The following is a 15,451-nucleotide window of genomic DNA, read 5'->3' as shown; positions in this document are numbered from 1 at the left end:
AACTTAGACTCGCTCAACCTCCCCCCCCCTGCAGATATTATTCCTCTTCACACCATACACATAATCACCTATCCAGTGAAAACTTTAATTACCAGTACATTAACAACCTTTTGAACTCGCTATATATTCCAGTATGCAAACTTTACTAGTATAGAACCCATGTGCCAATGTACGTATAAAATGTATATCAATCAAAAACCACCATCAATCTAGTTTTATTCGTTCATAGCCTTTTTTTTTTTATTTTACTGGAGCCAAAATGAAAAAAAAAAAAAAAAAAATACAAACCAAAACAGTACACCCTAATAATTACCATAAGCCATTTTACAAAAACTGAAATATGAGCGCACAAATCATAAAAACACCTGTCACCCTAACCCGTCACATGACTTCCAAATCTTATGACAAAACAACTGTAAATTAAAAGACCCTGGCATCCGCCTACCCCAATTATATACCCTTGCCAGGTAGTTAAACTTAAGCATAAATGATAGAGGGAAAATAAAAACTATTGACCAGCATAGACTATATAAATTCAAGATATAAAATTATATGTTTGTGCAATAAAGATGCAAAACTTTGGGCAGGTATCAGGAAGGTACTAAGGAGAGTAATAAATGATAAAAATAATCAAGAAAACAAGGATGACCTCTTGGATAGTCTACCAAAAATATATAAAACATGGTAGCAAGAGATAGTGTATCAGAAAATGCAGAATGTCCATACCACAACACATGACTCGAAACTATCTAGTCACCCACATGGTGCTAAGCCAGACCCATCCCCCAGTCATAGCACTAATACCCACAGTGCTGGTGCTGGCCCAGGCCCAGCCGCTGACCCAGACCCAGCCCCACTGCTAGCCCAGACTCTCCTAGGGACACTACTCAAACCACAAAAACAGTAAATATACAACCATCATTGCACAAGACCATGGCCCACAGTACAGATGTTGGAGAGGAGTCTCCTCCTCCTTCCTCTACTGTGGAAAGTAGATGGAATCCAAGATGGGGTGGCCCTGGCTTGGATACTAAGGATTATAGTGCAGTCCCAGAACCTGCAGAAATTGACAACACACCTCCCAACAATTCTCAACCAAAGGTGAATCTGTGCAAATATTATGCTTGGGGCATCTGTAAGCATGGAATAACAGGGGAAAAAAATGGGACATTTAACTTTGACTATCCCAAAAAATGTAGCGACCTCCTGTCTAAAGGAGTGTCATTCTCCTTCCTGTACTTTCTTTCACCCAAAAATGTGCCACTCCTCGGTCCTCCCAGAAGCAGTGTTACAACATCGAGTGCCCTGCATAACATCTAAAAGGGACCAGGAGGCACGGACCCCACAAGACAAACAATAGTAGCTACGACAACCCAACTCCAGGTGATTTTTTAGTGGCAGGAAACGAAAAAAGAAAATCGAAGGAAATAACAAAAATAGTCCACCACCTTGGAGCCTTGTTGAACTGGAGGCACAGCCAGTGGCCAACCATGGCCCTCCAGAATTATAACTACTGATGCCAATAACAAAATCCCCCAACAAACACAGAATACAACCTCGTTCATATTTGCTAATATACAGGGCCTTAAACCATCCACCAACAATAAAATACCTTTTATCAGTGGACTTCTAGTGGAGTCTAATGCAGTGTTTGCAGCCTTCACAGAGACTCGCACAAAAGATCACTTTGACAGTGAAATATGGATAAGTGGTTACAACCTTTTTAGATGTGACAGAAAAAACAGGCAACAAGCGGGGGTTGGCCTGTATGTCAGAGTCCCTTATCTGCACGGACTTGCTGAACACCACAAATGAGGTAGTTGAAGTTCTATCAATAAACATCGAGAACCAAAACCTAGTCATTTTGGTTGTATACAAGCCACTAGATGCAACCTCAAAACAGTTCAAGGAACAGCTACTGAAAATCAATTACTGTTTGGAAAACCTTCCAGCTCCATCCCCAAACATCTTACTGCTTGGTGATTTCAACCTAAGGCATACAAAATGGAAGAATGTAGCAAATAATGTTATAGCTGAAACAATCCCCGGAGGTAGCGCAGATGAAAGGTCACACACACATGAGTTACTAAGTCTCTGCAAAAAACACACCTTAAGCCAGTAGATAGTGGAGCCAACAAGACTAGAAAACACACTTGACCTTATCTTCACAAATAATGAGGACATGATAAGAGACATAAGAATATCAAAAACAACTAATTCCGATCACAATCTAATCAAAGTCCAAACATACATGCATACGGGTCCTGAACAGCAGAATGCATGTACCTGTGAAGGTGTCTTCACAAAATACAATTTCAATAACAAGAACATCAACTGGGACCAGGTAAACCATGTCCTAAACGAAACATGTTGGGAAGATGTCTTACATGACATGGATCCAAACCAGTGCCTTGAAAAGATCAACTTCCTGGTAGCCGAAGCATGTTCTAGGCATATTCCCCTAAGAAAGAAGAAGAGCAAGAGTAAACTGGAGAGAAAAAGACGCTCCCTCTACAGAAGACGACGAAGAGTCACTGAGCTCCTCAGGAGTGCTAGAATATGTGATACACGAAAGGACGCGCTGACCAGGGAAGTGGAAACTATCGAACTTAAGATAAATGACTCTTACAGGAACCAGGAGAGGCAGGAGGAGCTTAAAGCTATTAGTGAAATTGAAAGAAATTCAAAATATTTCTTATCATATGCCAAAAACAAGGCAAATACCACATCTAGTATCGGGCCCTTACTCAGACAGGATGTGACTTACACAGATGACAACAAGGAAATGAGTGAAATATTGAAATCCCAGTACGACTCTGTGTTTAGTGAACCACTAATCGGTCTGAGGATCGACGACCCAAATGATTTCTTCATAAATGAGCCTCAAAACTCCATAAATGTATGCCAGATTTCCGACATTACCCTAACTCCGATAGATTTCGAAAAAGCCATTGACAACATGCCTATGCACTCAGCCCCGGGCCCATACTCGTACAACTCTGTTTTCATTAAGAACTGCAAGAAACCCCTCTCGTGTGCCCTAAGTACACTATGAAGGAGGAGCTTGGACATGGGTGAAATTCCACAGTCAATTAAAACAATGGATATAGCCCCACTCCATAAAGGTGGCAGCAAAGCATTAGCTAAGAACTATAGACCAATAGCTCTGACGTCCCACATCATAAAAAGCTTTGAAAGAGTGCTAAGAAGTAGGATTGCAAATAACCTGGATTCCCAAAATCTGCACAATCCAGGGCAACATGGGTTCAGGGCAGGTCGCTCCTGCCTCTCACAACTACTGCATCACTATGACATGGCCTTGGATGCACTGGAAGAAAATCAGAATGCAGATGTAATATACACAGACTTTGCAAAAGCATTTGACAAATGCGATCATGGCGTAATAGCCCATAAAATACGTGCTAAAGGAATAACTGGGAAAGTGGGGAGATGGATCTTCAACTTCCTAACAAATCAAACACAAAGAGTAGTGGTCAACAGAGTTAAATCGGAGGCTGCCATAGTAAAGAGCTCTGTTCCACAAGGCACAGTACTCGCCCCCATCTTATTCCTTATCCTCATATCAGACATAAACAGAGATATACACCACAGCACCGTATCATCCTTTGCAGATGATACTAGGATCTGCATGAGGCTGTCATCTGCTCAGGACGCAGTTAACCTCCAAGAAGATATAAAAAAAAAATTTCCAGTGGGCAACAGTAAACAATATGATGTTCAATGAGGACAAATTCCAACTACTCTGTTATGGAAAACTGGAGGAGATAATAACTAGAACAGAGTATACTACTGACTCCGGCCATACAATAGAGCAGAAAAATAATGTAAGGGACCTGGGAGTAGTAATGTCTGAGGATCTCACTTTCAAGGATCACAACAGTGCCACGATCGCACGTGAAAAGAAAATGATAGGATGGATAATGAGAACTTTCAAAACGAGAGATATCAAGCCCATGATGATCTTTTTCAAATCACTTGTTCTCTCTAGGCTGGAATACTGCTGTACATTAACATCTCCATTCAAAGCAGGTGAAATCGCAGATCTAGAGAGTGTACAGAGATCCTTTACTGCACGTATAAGTTCTGTCAAGCACCTTAACTACTGGGAACGCTTGGAAGCACTTGACTTGTACTCGTTGGAACGCAGGAGGGAGAGATATATCATAATCTACACTTGGAAAATCTTGGAAGGAATGGTCCCAAATCTGCACACAGAAATCACTCCCTACGAAAGTAAAAGACTGGGCAAGCGATGCAAAATGACCCCAATAAAAAGTAGGGGCGCCACTGGTACACTAAGAGAAAACACCATAAGTGTCCGGGGCCCAAAACTGTTCAACAGCCTCCCATCAAGCATTAGGGGAATTGCCAATAAACACCTGGCTGGCTGGCTGGCTGCCTTCAAGAGAGAGCTGGACAGATACCTAAAGTCAGTGCCAGATCAGCCGGGCTGTGGCTCGTACGTTGGACTGCGTATGGCCAGCAGTAACAGCCTAGTTGATCAGGCCCTGATCAATCGGGAGGCCTGGTCATGGACCGGGCCGCGGGGGCGTTCATCCCCGGAATAACCTCCAGGTAACCAGTCCCTTGTACTCTAGCAATCCAAATTAAGGTATTGCAGTATTGCATAACCCCAATCCCTTGTACTTTGGTGATCCGAGAAAGACATCCCAGTTTGTATTGCTTAACCTCAATTCCGTGTTCATATTAAAAGTGGCAAATTAGGACATACACAGTGCAACACTAATTTAACCCCCATAAGAAACACCAGCTTGGAAACTTAATTGCATAGATATTCTCTTAATATTACAGAGAAACCAGTATCCCAAAATACAGCAGTATATTAATTTTCAAGTTACTTTTTAAGTTATCAACATTGAAGAGATGAAGCACATAGAAAGACACTTATGCATTCATTTTGGACTGAAACTGCTTTGTAATTTTCATTCTCCTACATGTGGGTTATTTGCGTTGTTCCAGACACAGTATTGCGTCTTTTTGTTCCGTTTGAAGCTTATCAGATAAGTACTCAAAATTTATCTCATGAAGACCTCTACTTTACCTTAGACAGATTTTGAATGTTTTTGTTACTCCAGTAGGTTCACCTCTGGCCTGGCTTGTTTGCATGCTCATCCAGACTGAATTATATTATACAAATATGACTCACTTGCCATGGGTTTTCTGTTTTATTGTACAAATATATTTCAAATGTTCACAACATAACGTCGTTAACAGAGTACGTATTATACCTCTACTCCGAGGTTAGCTTATATAGGGTTTGTCAGGAAACAGGATGTGTTTCCTGACACGGGTCTTCGAATGCTATTAGATTTTATTTCTTTGCCTAATATAAAATGTGTGATTTACGTGTTATAAAATATTGTTAAATACAAAGAACCTAGGTAGTAGGTTGGTAGACAGCAACTGCCCAGGGAGGTACGACCGTCCTGCCAAGCGAGTGTAAAACGAAAGCCTGTAATTGTTTTACATGATGGTAGGATTGCTGGTGTCCTTTTTTCTGTCTCATGAATATGCAAGATTTCAGTTACATCTTGCTACTTCTACTTACACTTAGGTCACACTACACATACATGTACAAGCGTATATATGCATACCCCTCTGGGTTTTCTTCTATTTTATTTCCTCTGATCTCTATGGGGAAGTGGAACAGAATTCTTCCTCCGTACGCCATGCGTGTTGTAAGAGGTGACTAAAATGCCGGGAGCAAGGGGCTAGTAACCCCTTCTCCTGTATATATTACTAAATGTAAAAGGAGAAACTTATGTTTTTCCTTTTGGGCCATCCCGCCTCGGTGGGATACGGCCGATGTGTTGAAAGAAAGAAAGAAATACAAAGAAAGCCACTAACATCCTTGGAGCTTTTGGTCATCTGACTGAGGCCTTCCACTGGTTTACCTATCCACCCCTTTAAAAATAATGGTTATAATTATAACTGTTAGATAGTTAGATACTAGTCAGTGGTCATAATAGTTTCAGTAGTTGCTGAGTATCCTCATGACTATGTAGGTGCATTTGTGTATAACTTGACCCTGCTGTAACTTGACACTACTGTAACTTGACACTACTGTAACTTGACACTGCTGTAAATTGACACTGCTGTACCTTGGCATTACTGTAACCATAGTAATGTCAAATTACAGCCCTCCTAGGAGGGCCCCACTAGTACAGCAGGTTATGAGTAGAACAAACTCCCGAGTACAGATATTCAGGTTAAAACGTTGTGTAGTTTTAAAAATAGGTTAGATAAATACATGAGTGGGTGTGAATTGGACCTGACTAGCTTGTGCTGCTGGGTCTGGTGCCATGCTCCTTCCTTGAGTGGAGGTGGCCAGACTGGGTGGGTCATTAGGCTAATCCAGGGGGTGGGTCATTGGGCTAGTCTGGGGGGGGGGACATGGACCTGCTCTGCATGGGTCAGTAGACCTGTTGCAGTTTTCCTTCTTATCTTTCAGGCTACTGCAGTATAGGAGGCCCCCACTTACGCAACAGGTTAGGTTCCACGCTGCTGCAGTACAGGAGGGGCCCAATTATACAACAGGTTAGGTTCCAGGCTACTGCAGTACAGGAGGGGCCCACTTATACAACAGGTTAGGTTCCAGGCTACTGCAGTACAGGAGAGCCCCACTTATAAAACAGGTTAGGTTCCAGGCTACTGCAATACAGGAGAGCCCCACTTATACAACAGGTTAGGTTCCAGGCTACTGCAGTGTACTATATTAGTTATATAGTAGAATACATACTTTAGTCCTTTTTTGGTTTTACATTTTTCTGATGTAAGATGCTTGGAAAATTCCCCCTATTAGTTCATTATGTTGAAACCTGACTGTATGTCAGAAATGTTCTCAACATGAGCCTCTGGTAAGACCCTTGTGTTTTTTCTAAAGGAGAATAATAAGTCAAAATACTGTGGCTGAAACAATATGCCAGTAGCCTCCACTTAGTGGAGGAGCCTTATGACAAAGCTTCGATCGCTTCTTGATTGTTGACAATGATGCACGATGGACCATCATAATGTTTCTCTCCTGTGTGTGACTTTTTCTATCATTTTTTTTTTAAATTTGGCTCTGATAAATGATCCCCAAAAATTCTGAAATGCTTTTGCCAACCATTTTTCCATTTCTAAGAGATGCTTTGAAATTTGGCTTTCACTTGTCTTATCAAATTCTGTCATAGTGGTTGTTATGTTACAGCATGCATCATGGCCAGCACAAGTGAGGGAGAGAATCTACCTCAAAACATTCACAGCATCACCTTCCCACCAGGACAAGATGCATTAGCATGGAGGAAACTCTACAAGCCTTGTTCATCCCAGAGACTCTTCATGCCCGTACGTACTCTTCACGAATTTACGTGCTCTTTGTGCTCGTATGTACTCTTCGTATATTTACGTGCTCTTCGTGCTCGTACGTACTCTTCATAAATTGACGTGCTCTTCACGCTCGTACGTACTCTTCACGAAAAGTACGTACGTACGTACTCTTCTTGAACGTACGTTATTATTTTATGTTGGTAGATATAAATTTATATGTCCAAGTTTATTTCAACATGATGCAGTGTTGATACAGAAATAGGTGACACTGGAGTCTGTGTTTAAGGCCATGGTTATGCAGAGTACAAGTGAAGCCATGTTTAGACATTTCACAGGTGGTCTTTTGCTGCTTGTGAAAGGATGGAGATTAATCCAAAGAACCAATGCTCACAGGTTATAGATTGGTAGCAGCCATCGAGGGAGGAACTACCATCCTGTCAGATGACTGCGAAATAGAATCTCGTTCAGTTTGTACCGGCCACACGGCCCGGTGCATTCGCTCTCTTGTCTCTCGTCCAAGTTCGTTGATTCGAACCTGTCGCATTGACTAGTAATTTTAAATTGATTCTGCACGGATCAAGCCCATGGTTATACAGAGTAGTATTTTGGGCAAGCTTAAGCCTGACTTAAAACTACAGGAGCATCAATTATTATTTGCTTATATTCATGGACAAAAAAAGGTATACAAAAAACAAATTAAGGCATTACAACTGAGGTTGGATTGATGTTCTGTACTTTGTCTCATGAACAGGTAAAATGACAGGTGTGTGTTGCAAACCTCTGCTTACATTCACTATACACATCATTTTCAACCTAGGAAGCCTGGTCTGAGACTGGCCATGGGGAAGGTAATAAACAGAACCATTAAAAGATTTGTTCCCCCTTGGCATCAGACCTGATTACCTTCCATTCTCTAAGGTCCATATGACCCATGCAGGTTAAGTATGTACTTCGCAATGAATGTAATAGCCTGCATGGAATAAATAAGACAGAATATAAGAATAGTACAACATAGCATAATAAATACTTTATCTGGAGGTGTACATATACTGACTACCATTCTTACTGTTTTTCTCTTGTAGGATTTCCTTTGTCTTACGAATAGCATACATATATTTTGCCTCACTGCAGAGGTCTTTTTCACGAGTCTGCTCAAGAGGACCTCAGTAACACACTAAAAATATAGAGCATTTCTTATCTTTATTTTTGTGTGTGTTTCTTTGCATTGTCAACTACCCTCTAAGTGGATATCTTCAAGGGCTTTTGATTTAAGGAATTAAAACAGCCCTCCACTATTTTATATAAAGTCAGATTACATGTTGTTTGTCGGTTACTGAATAACCTCTGCAGGCTTAGCAATTCTCCATGGGAATAATACATGTAGCCAACTCCCAGTGACAACAAGTTTTTAATTAAAAATGTAGCTGCAGAGGTTGGCAAACGAGTTTGGTAGGTCGTGTAAAAGAGGGAAATTAAAAGTGAACGTTTTAGTAGTACCATACCAGTTACCGGTGTCAGTAGTGACTCACTACCAACCGTCTGTGTGAATCCCTCGTTATTCACTGTTGCGGCTGACCTTTGCTGCGTGTTTTTGAACGCCGCTCGCCCATCTCTGCTCCCTATCTTTAGACTGCCTCACGAATGAAGTCTAGGAGTGAGTGGCATTCAAAAACATGCCAAGGTCAGATGCAACAGTGAATAATAACAAATGATTGACACAGATGGTTGGTAGTGAGTCACTACTGATACTAGTAACTGGTTACTGGTACTACTGAGAAATGTAGGAAAGAGCAAGGCGATAAGGATAACAAAAATTTAGGCAATGAATAAGTGGATATTAGATTGGAGGGAAAGAGTTTGGATGAGGAGGCGAATGTCTTCAGATATTTGGGAGTGGACTCGTTAGCGGAAGACGACGTGAATCGTACAACTGAGGATGGGAAAAGGGCGAGGAGTGTGTGGAGACAAAGAACTTTGTATGTGGAAGCAAAGAGGGAAATGTATGAAGGTATTGTTATACCCACACTCATATATGGGTGTGAAGCATGGGTCATGAATGCTGCAACAAGGAGAAGGGTGGAGATGTCATGTCTGAGGGCAATGTGTGGTGAATATAATGCAGAGAATCTGTAGTTTGGGGATTAAAAGGAGGTGCGGGGTTACTAAAAGTTTTATTCAGTGGTCAGAGAAGGGGTTGCTGAGGTGCCTTAGACATTTAGAGAGACTGGAAGAAAATGGAATGACTTTGAGGGCATATAAATCTGCAGTGGAAGAAAGGTGGGGGTAGGGGTTGGCCTAGGAAAGGTTGGAGGGAGGAGGTTAGGAGGTTTTTGTGTGCGAGGGGCTTGGACTTGCACCAAGCACATGCGAGCGTGCTAGATAGGAGCAATTGGAGATGAATGGTTTTTATGATTTGACTTGTCATTGGAATGTGAGGAAAGTATCATTTCTAAAGGGATTCAGTAAAACCGGTTAGCTGGACTTGAGTCCTTGAGGTGGGAAATGCATTGTCTGCACTCTGAAGGAGGAGTGTTGATATGTTGCAGTTTTTTAACTGTAGGGAAGGCATGCCTCTGGCAAGACAGACAGCGATGGAGTGAAAGACGACGAGTGTGTTTCTTCGTTGACGGGTCGCCCAGCCTTGTGGGAAACGACCCAAGTGTTAATACAAAACAAAACTTATTATAGAATCCTTCCTCCATAAGTCACGTGTGTAGTAACAGGCGACTACAATGCCAGGAGCAAGGAAGGGGCTAGTAACCATTTCTTCTGTATATATTTGTAAATAGGTAGTAGGTTGGTAGACAGCAACCACCCAGGGAAGTATTACCGTCCTGCCAGATGACTGTGAAACAGAAACCTGTAGCTGTTTTGCATGATGGTAGGATTGCTGGTGTCTTTTTCTGTCTCACAAACACGCTAGATAACAGGGATATCTTGCTACTCCTACTTACACTTTGGTCACACTTCACAGACACGCACATGCATATATATATATACATACATCTAGGTTTTTCTCGTTTTTCGAAATAGCTCTTGTTCTTCTTTATTTCTTCTATTGTCCATGGGGAAGTGGAAGAGAATCTTTCCTCCGTAAGCCATGCGTGTCATATGAGGCGACTAAAATGCCGGGAGCAATGGGCTAATAACCCCTTCTCCTGTAGACATTTACTAAAAAAGAGAAGAAGAAAAACTTTATAAAACTGGGATGCTTGAATGTGCATGGATGTAGTGCGGATGACAAACAGATGATTGCTGATGTTATGAATGAAAAGAAGTTGGATGTCCTGGCCCTAAGCGAAACAAAGCTGAAGGGGGTAGGGGAGTTTCGGTGGGGGGAAATAAATGGGATTAAATCTGGAGTATCTGAGAGAGTTAGAGCAAAGGAAGGGGTAGCAGTAATGTTGAAGGATCAGTTATGGAAGGAGAAAAGAGAATATGAATGTGTAAATTCAAGAATTATGTGGATTAAAGTAAAGGTTGGATGCGAAAAGTGGGTCATAATAAACGTGTATGCACCTGGAGAAGAGAGAAATGTAGAGGAGAGAGAGAGAGAGATTTTGGGAGATGTTAAGTGAATGTATAGGAGCCTTTGAACCAAGTGAGAGAGTAATTGTGGTAGGGGACCTGAATGCTAAAGTAGGAGAAACTTTTAGAGAGGGTATGGTAGGTAAGTTTGGGGTGCCAGGTGTAAATGATAATGGGAGCCCTTTGATTGAACTTTGTATAGAAAGGGGTTTAGTTATAGGTAATACATATTTTAAGAAAAAGAGGATAAATAAGTATACAAGATATGATGTAGGGCGAAATGACAGTACGTAGTTTGTTGGATTATGTATTGGTAGATAAAAGACTGTTGAGTAGACTTCAGGATGTATATGCTTATAGAGGGGCCACAGATATATCAGATCACTTTCTAGTTGTAGCTACAATGAGAGTAAAAGGTAGATGGGATACAAGGAGAATAGAAGCATCAGGGAAGAGAGAGGTGAAGGTTTATAAACTAAAAGAGGAGGCAGTTAGGGTAAGATATAAACAGCTATTGGAGGATAGATGGGCTAATGAGAGCATAGGCAATGGGGTCGAAGAGGTATGGGGTAGGTTTAAAAATGTAGTGTTAGAGTGTTCAGCACAACTTTGTGGTTACAGGAAAGTGGGTGCAGGAGGGAAGAGGAGCGATTGGTGAAATGATGATGTAAAGAGAGTAGTATGGGAGAAAAAGTTAGCATATGAGAAGTTTTTACAAAGTACAAGTGATGCAAGGAGGGAAGAGTATATGGAGAAAAAGAGAGCAAATGAGAGAGTGGGTGAGATGTTATCAACAAATTTTGTTGAAAATAAGAAAAAGTTTTGGAGTGAGATTAACAAGTTAAGGAAGCCTAGAGAACAAATGGATTTATCAGTTAAAAATAGGAGAGGAGAGTTATTAAATGGAGAGTTAGAGGTATTGGGAATATTTTGAGGAATTGTTAAATGTTGATGAAGATAGGGAAGCTGTGAGTTCGGGTATAGGGCAAGGAGGAATAACATCTTGTAGGAGTGAGGAAGAGCCAGTTGTGAGTGTGGTGGAAGTTTGTGAGGCAGTAGGTAAAATGAAAGGGGGTAAGGCAGCCGGGATTGATGGGATAAAGATAGAAATGTTAAAAGCAGGTGGGGATATAGTTTTGGAGTGGTTGGTGCAATTATTTAATAAATGTATGGAAGAGGGTAAGGTACCTAGGGATTGGCAGAGAGCATGCATAGTTCCTTTGTATAAAGGCAAAGGGGACAAAAGAGAGTGCAAAAATTATATGGGGATAAGTCTGCTGCTGAGTCCTGGAGATGGGAAGTACAGTGCCTGCACTCTGAAGGAGGGGTGTTAATGTTGCAGTTTAAAAACTGTAGTGTAAAGCACCCTTCTGGCAAGACAGTGATGGAGTGAATGATGGTGAAAGTTGTTCTTTTTCGGGCCACCCTGCCTTGGTGGGAATCGGCCAGTGTGATAATAATAAAAAAAAAAAGTCTGTTGAGTATACCTGGTAAAGTGTATGGTAGAGTTATTATTGAAAGAATTAAGAGTAAGATGGAGAATAGGATAGCAGATGAACAAGGAGGCTTTAGAAAGGTAGGGGGGAGTGTGGACCAGGTGTTTACAGTGAAACATATAAGTGAACAGTATTTAGATAAGGCTAAAGAGGTCTTTGTGGCATTTATGGATTTGCAAAAGGTGTAGGATAGGGGGGCAATGTGGCAGATGTTGCAGGTGTAGGTGGTAGGTTACTGAAAGCAGTGAAGAGTTTTTATGAGGATAGTGAGGCTCAAGTTAGAGTATGTAGGAAAGAGGGAAATTATTTCCCAGTAAAAGTAGGCCTTAGACAAGGATGTGTGATGTCACCGTGGTTGTTTAATATATTTATAGATGGGGTTGTAAGAGAAGTAAATGCGAGGGTCTTGGCAAGAGGCGTGGAGTTAAAAGATAAAGAATCACTCATAAAGTGGGAGTTGTCACAGTTGCTCTTTGCTGATGACACTATGCTCTTGGGAGAAGTTGCAGAGATTGGTGGATGAATTTAGTAGGGTGTGCAAAAGAAGAAAATTAAAAGTGAATACAGGAAAGAGTAAGGTTATGAGGATAACAAAAAGATTAGGTGATGAAAGATTGGATATCAGATTGGAGGGAGAGAGTATGGAGGAGGTGAATGTATTCAGATATTTGGGAGTGGACGTGTCAGCGGATGGGTCTATGAAAGATGAGGTGAATCATAGAATTGATGAGGGGAAAAGGGTGAGTGGTGCACTTAGGAGTCTGTGGAGACAAAGAACTTTGTACTTGGAGGCAAAGAGGGGAATGTATGAGAGTATAGTTTTACCAACGCTCTTATATGGTGTGAAGCATGAGTGATGAATGTTGCAGCAAGGAGAAGGTTGGAGGCAGTGGAGATGTCATGTCTGAGGGCAATGTGTGGTGTGAATATAATGCAGAGAATTCGTAGTTTGGAAGTTAGGAGGAGGTGCGGGATTACCAAAACTGTTGTCCAGAGGGCTGAGGAAGGGTTGTTGAGGTGGTTCGGACATGTAGAGAGAATGGAGCGAAACAAAATGACTTCAAGAGTGTATCAGTCTATAGTGGAAGGAAGGAAGGCAGGGTACGGGTCAGCCTAGGAAAGGTTGGAGAGAGGGGGTAAAGGAGGTTTTGTGTGCGAGGGGCTTGGACTTCCAGCAGGCATGCGTGAGCGTGTTTGATAGGAGTGAATGGAGACAAATGGTTTTTAATACTTGACGTGCTGTTGGAGTGTGAGCAAAGTAACATTTATGAAGGGGTTCAGGGAAACCGGCAGGCCGGACTTGAGTCCTGGAGATGGGAAGTACAGTGCCTGCACTCTGAAGGAGGGGTGTTAATGTTGCAGTTTAAAAACTGTAGTGTAAAGCACCCTTCTGGCAAGATAGTGATGGAGTGAATGATGGTGAAAGTTTTTCTTTTTCGGGCCACCCTGCCTTGGTAGGAATCGGCCAGTGTGATAATAAAAAAAATGTTCTTGTTTTTCTTTTAGGTTCCCTTACCATGGTGGGAGATGACTGGTATAAAAAAATATATTAAAGCTTGTCTATATATATATTAGTAAATGTAATTTAAAATGTACTTTCACTTGAATGGCATGTACTATGAGAGCATTTTGATGCAACATGCAGTTTTGGATGTACTTTTTCAGTCTCATGTGCAAAAAATTGATTTCATTTTATATAAAAGGTTTATAAGACAAGTTTGTTTATTATAGGTACTGAAAAAGCAGATTTATTTAGTGTAGAGATTCCCAGTGTGGGGCATATGCCCCACAGGTGGACAGCTTTAGGGGCAGTTTGAATTTTTTGGGTCACCGAGGCAGGGTGACCAAAAAAAAGAAAGAAAATACTTTATCATTCAACAGTTTGACATCACTCACACATAATCACTGTTTTTGCAGAGGTGCTCAGAACACAACACGTCCTCCCAAACCCCTTTTTTAAAGTGCAGCCATTGTACTTCCCATTTCCAGGACTCAAGCCAATGTTGCAATAAAATAAATTGAAGTTAGTTGTAGTGTATTTTTACTCACTATTACATGTTTTAAGCACCTAAATTTGTTTATATATCAGTGGGATGTCAAATTTTGTCAAGTGTCAAGGTGGGGCATGACACAAGAAAGGTTGGGAACCTCTGTTTTTTTTTTTCTAGTGCTTTGTGAATGATGCAGCTCATTGTTTTACAGTCTCTTCTAAAAGACGTGGATGCTCTGGTGCATGTAGACGCCGATGTTGTGTTCCTGGCTCTACTGGAGGAACTCTGGAGACACTTGTATGCTACGGCAGCCAAACACAAGGACTTGGCCACGGGCTGGTACAATCGCTTCGCTAACATCCGTATTATGGCAGACTAGGTAACGATGTCGTGTTGGACACTCGTTAGTGTGTGTATGAAATAATTGTATTAGGAAGGTATATTAAAAGTTAATATAGGAGGGGGTGTCGATATGTTTCTGTTTTTTAAGTGTAGTGTAGGCATACCTCTGGCAAGACAGGGATGGCGTGAACGACGGCAAAAGCCTGTGGAAACAGCCACTATGTTAATATAAAAAAATAGAAGTTAATAGTAGTTAGTTATTGAGTAAATAAATAAGGTAGAATAAAGGGCTGTTTTATGTAGGAAAAAGGTTTTATATATACATGTTGAAAATATTATGTAATAATTATAGTACAGTATTAATAATAATAGTAAAAAATAATAATGATTTAAATAATAATGATTTTTATAATTTTCCAAGATGGTACATGTGTGTTTGTTAGTCAAGGGTTAACAACTTGGTTATTCCATTCATGAAAATAGTTATAGGTTTGTTATATTCTATTTTTCATAGTTATAAACCCAGAAATACAGCAATTAACCCTTTGGGGGTTGCCAGGCCCTCTCAGAGACTTGTTCTCAGGGTCGCCAAAATTTCAAAAAAAAAAAAAAAAAATTCTTATAAAAAGATAAGAGAATCTCTTCCCGATCATAATGACACCAAAAGTATGAAATTTGATGGAAAACTCAGGGAATTATGCTCTCGCAAAATTAGCGGTCTCGACCATGTTTACGCATCAGCGA

General features: G+C 41.0%; 1 protein-coding gene across 1 annotated transcript; it reads left to right on the top strand.

Moving 5' to 3' along the window:
- Positions 1 to 7,164: 7,164 nt before the first annotated feature.
- LOC138855354 (glucoside xylosyltransferase 1-like) lies at positions 7,165 to 14,744 on the top strand. The gene is made up of 2 exons (XM_070104377.1): positions 7,165 to 7,368; positions 14,577 to 14,744. Exons 1-2 carry the CDS (start codon positions 7,240 to 7,242, stop codon positions 14,742 to 14,744), a joined length of 297 nt encoding a protein of 98 aa, XP_069960478.1. The 5' UTR covers positions 7,165 to 7,239.
- Positions 14,745 to 15,451: the final 707 nt, after the last annotated feature.

The sequence above is a fragment of the Cherax quadricarinatus genome, chromosome 91 (assembly GCF_038502225.1).
Source record: "Cherax quadricarinatus isolate ZL_2023a chromosome 91, ASM3850222v1, whole genome shotgun sequence".
In the NCBI taxonomy this organism is placed as follows: Eukaryota; Metazoa; Arthropoda; class Malacostraca; order Decapoda; family Parastacidae; genus Cherax; species Cherax quadricarinatus.
This window is presented reverse-complemented; position numbering and strand designations above follow the sequence as displayed.

What these genes read in the sequence shown, in the direction of transcription:
- LOC138855354 (XM_070104377.1), top strand. Translation starts at nt 7,240, where the DNA reads ATGGCCAGCACAAGTGAGGGAGAGAATCTACCTCAAAACATTCACAGC. An exon ending in CCCAGAGACTCTTCATGCCC is followed by an intron (nt 7,369 to 14,576) that starts GTACGTACTCTT and finishes ATTGTTTTACAG; the next exon opens with TCTCTTCTAAAAGACGTGGA.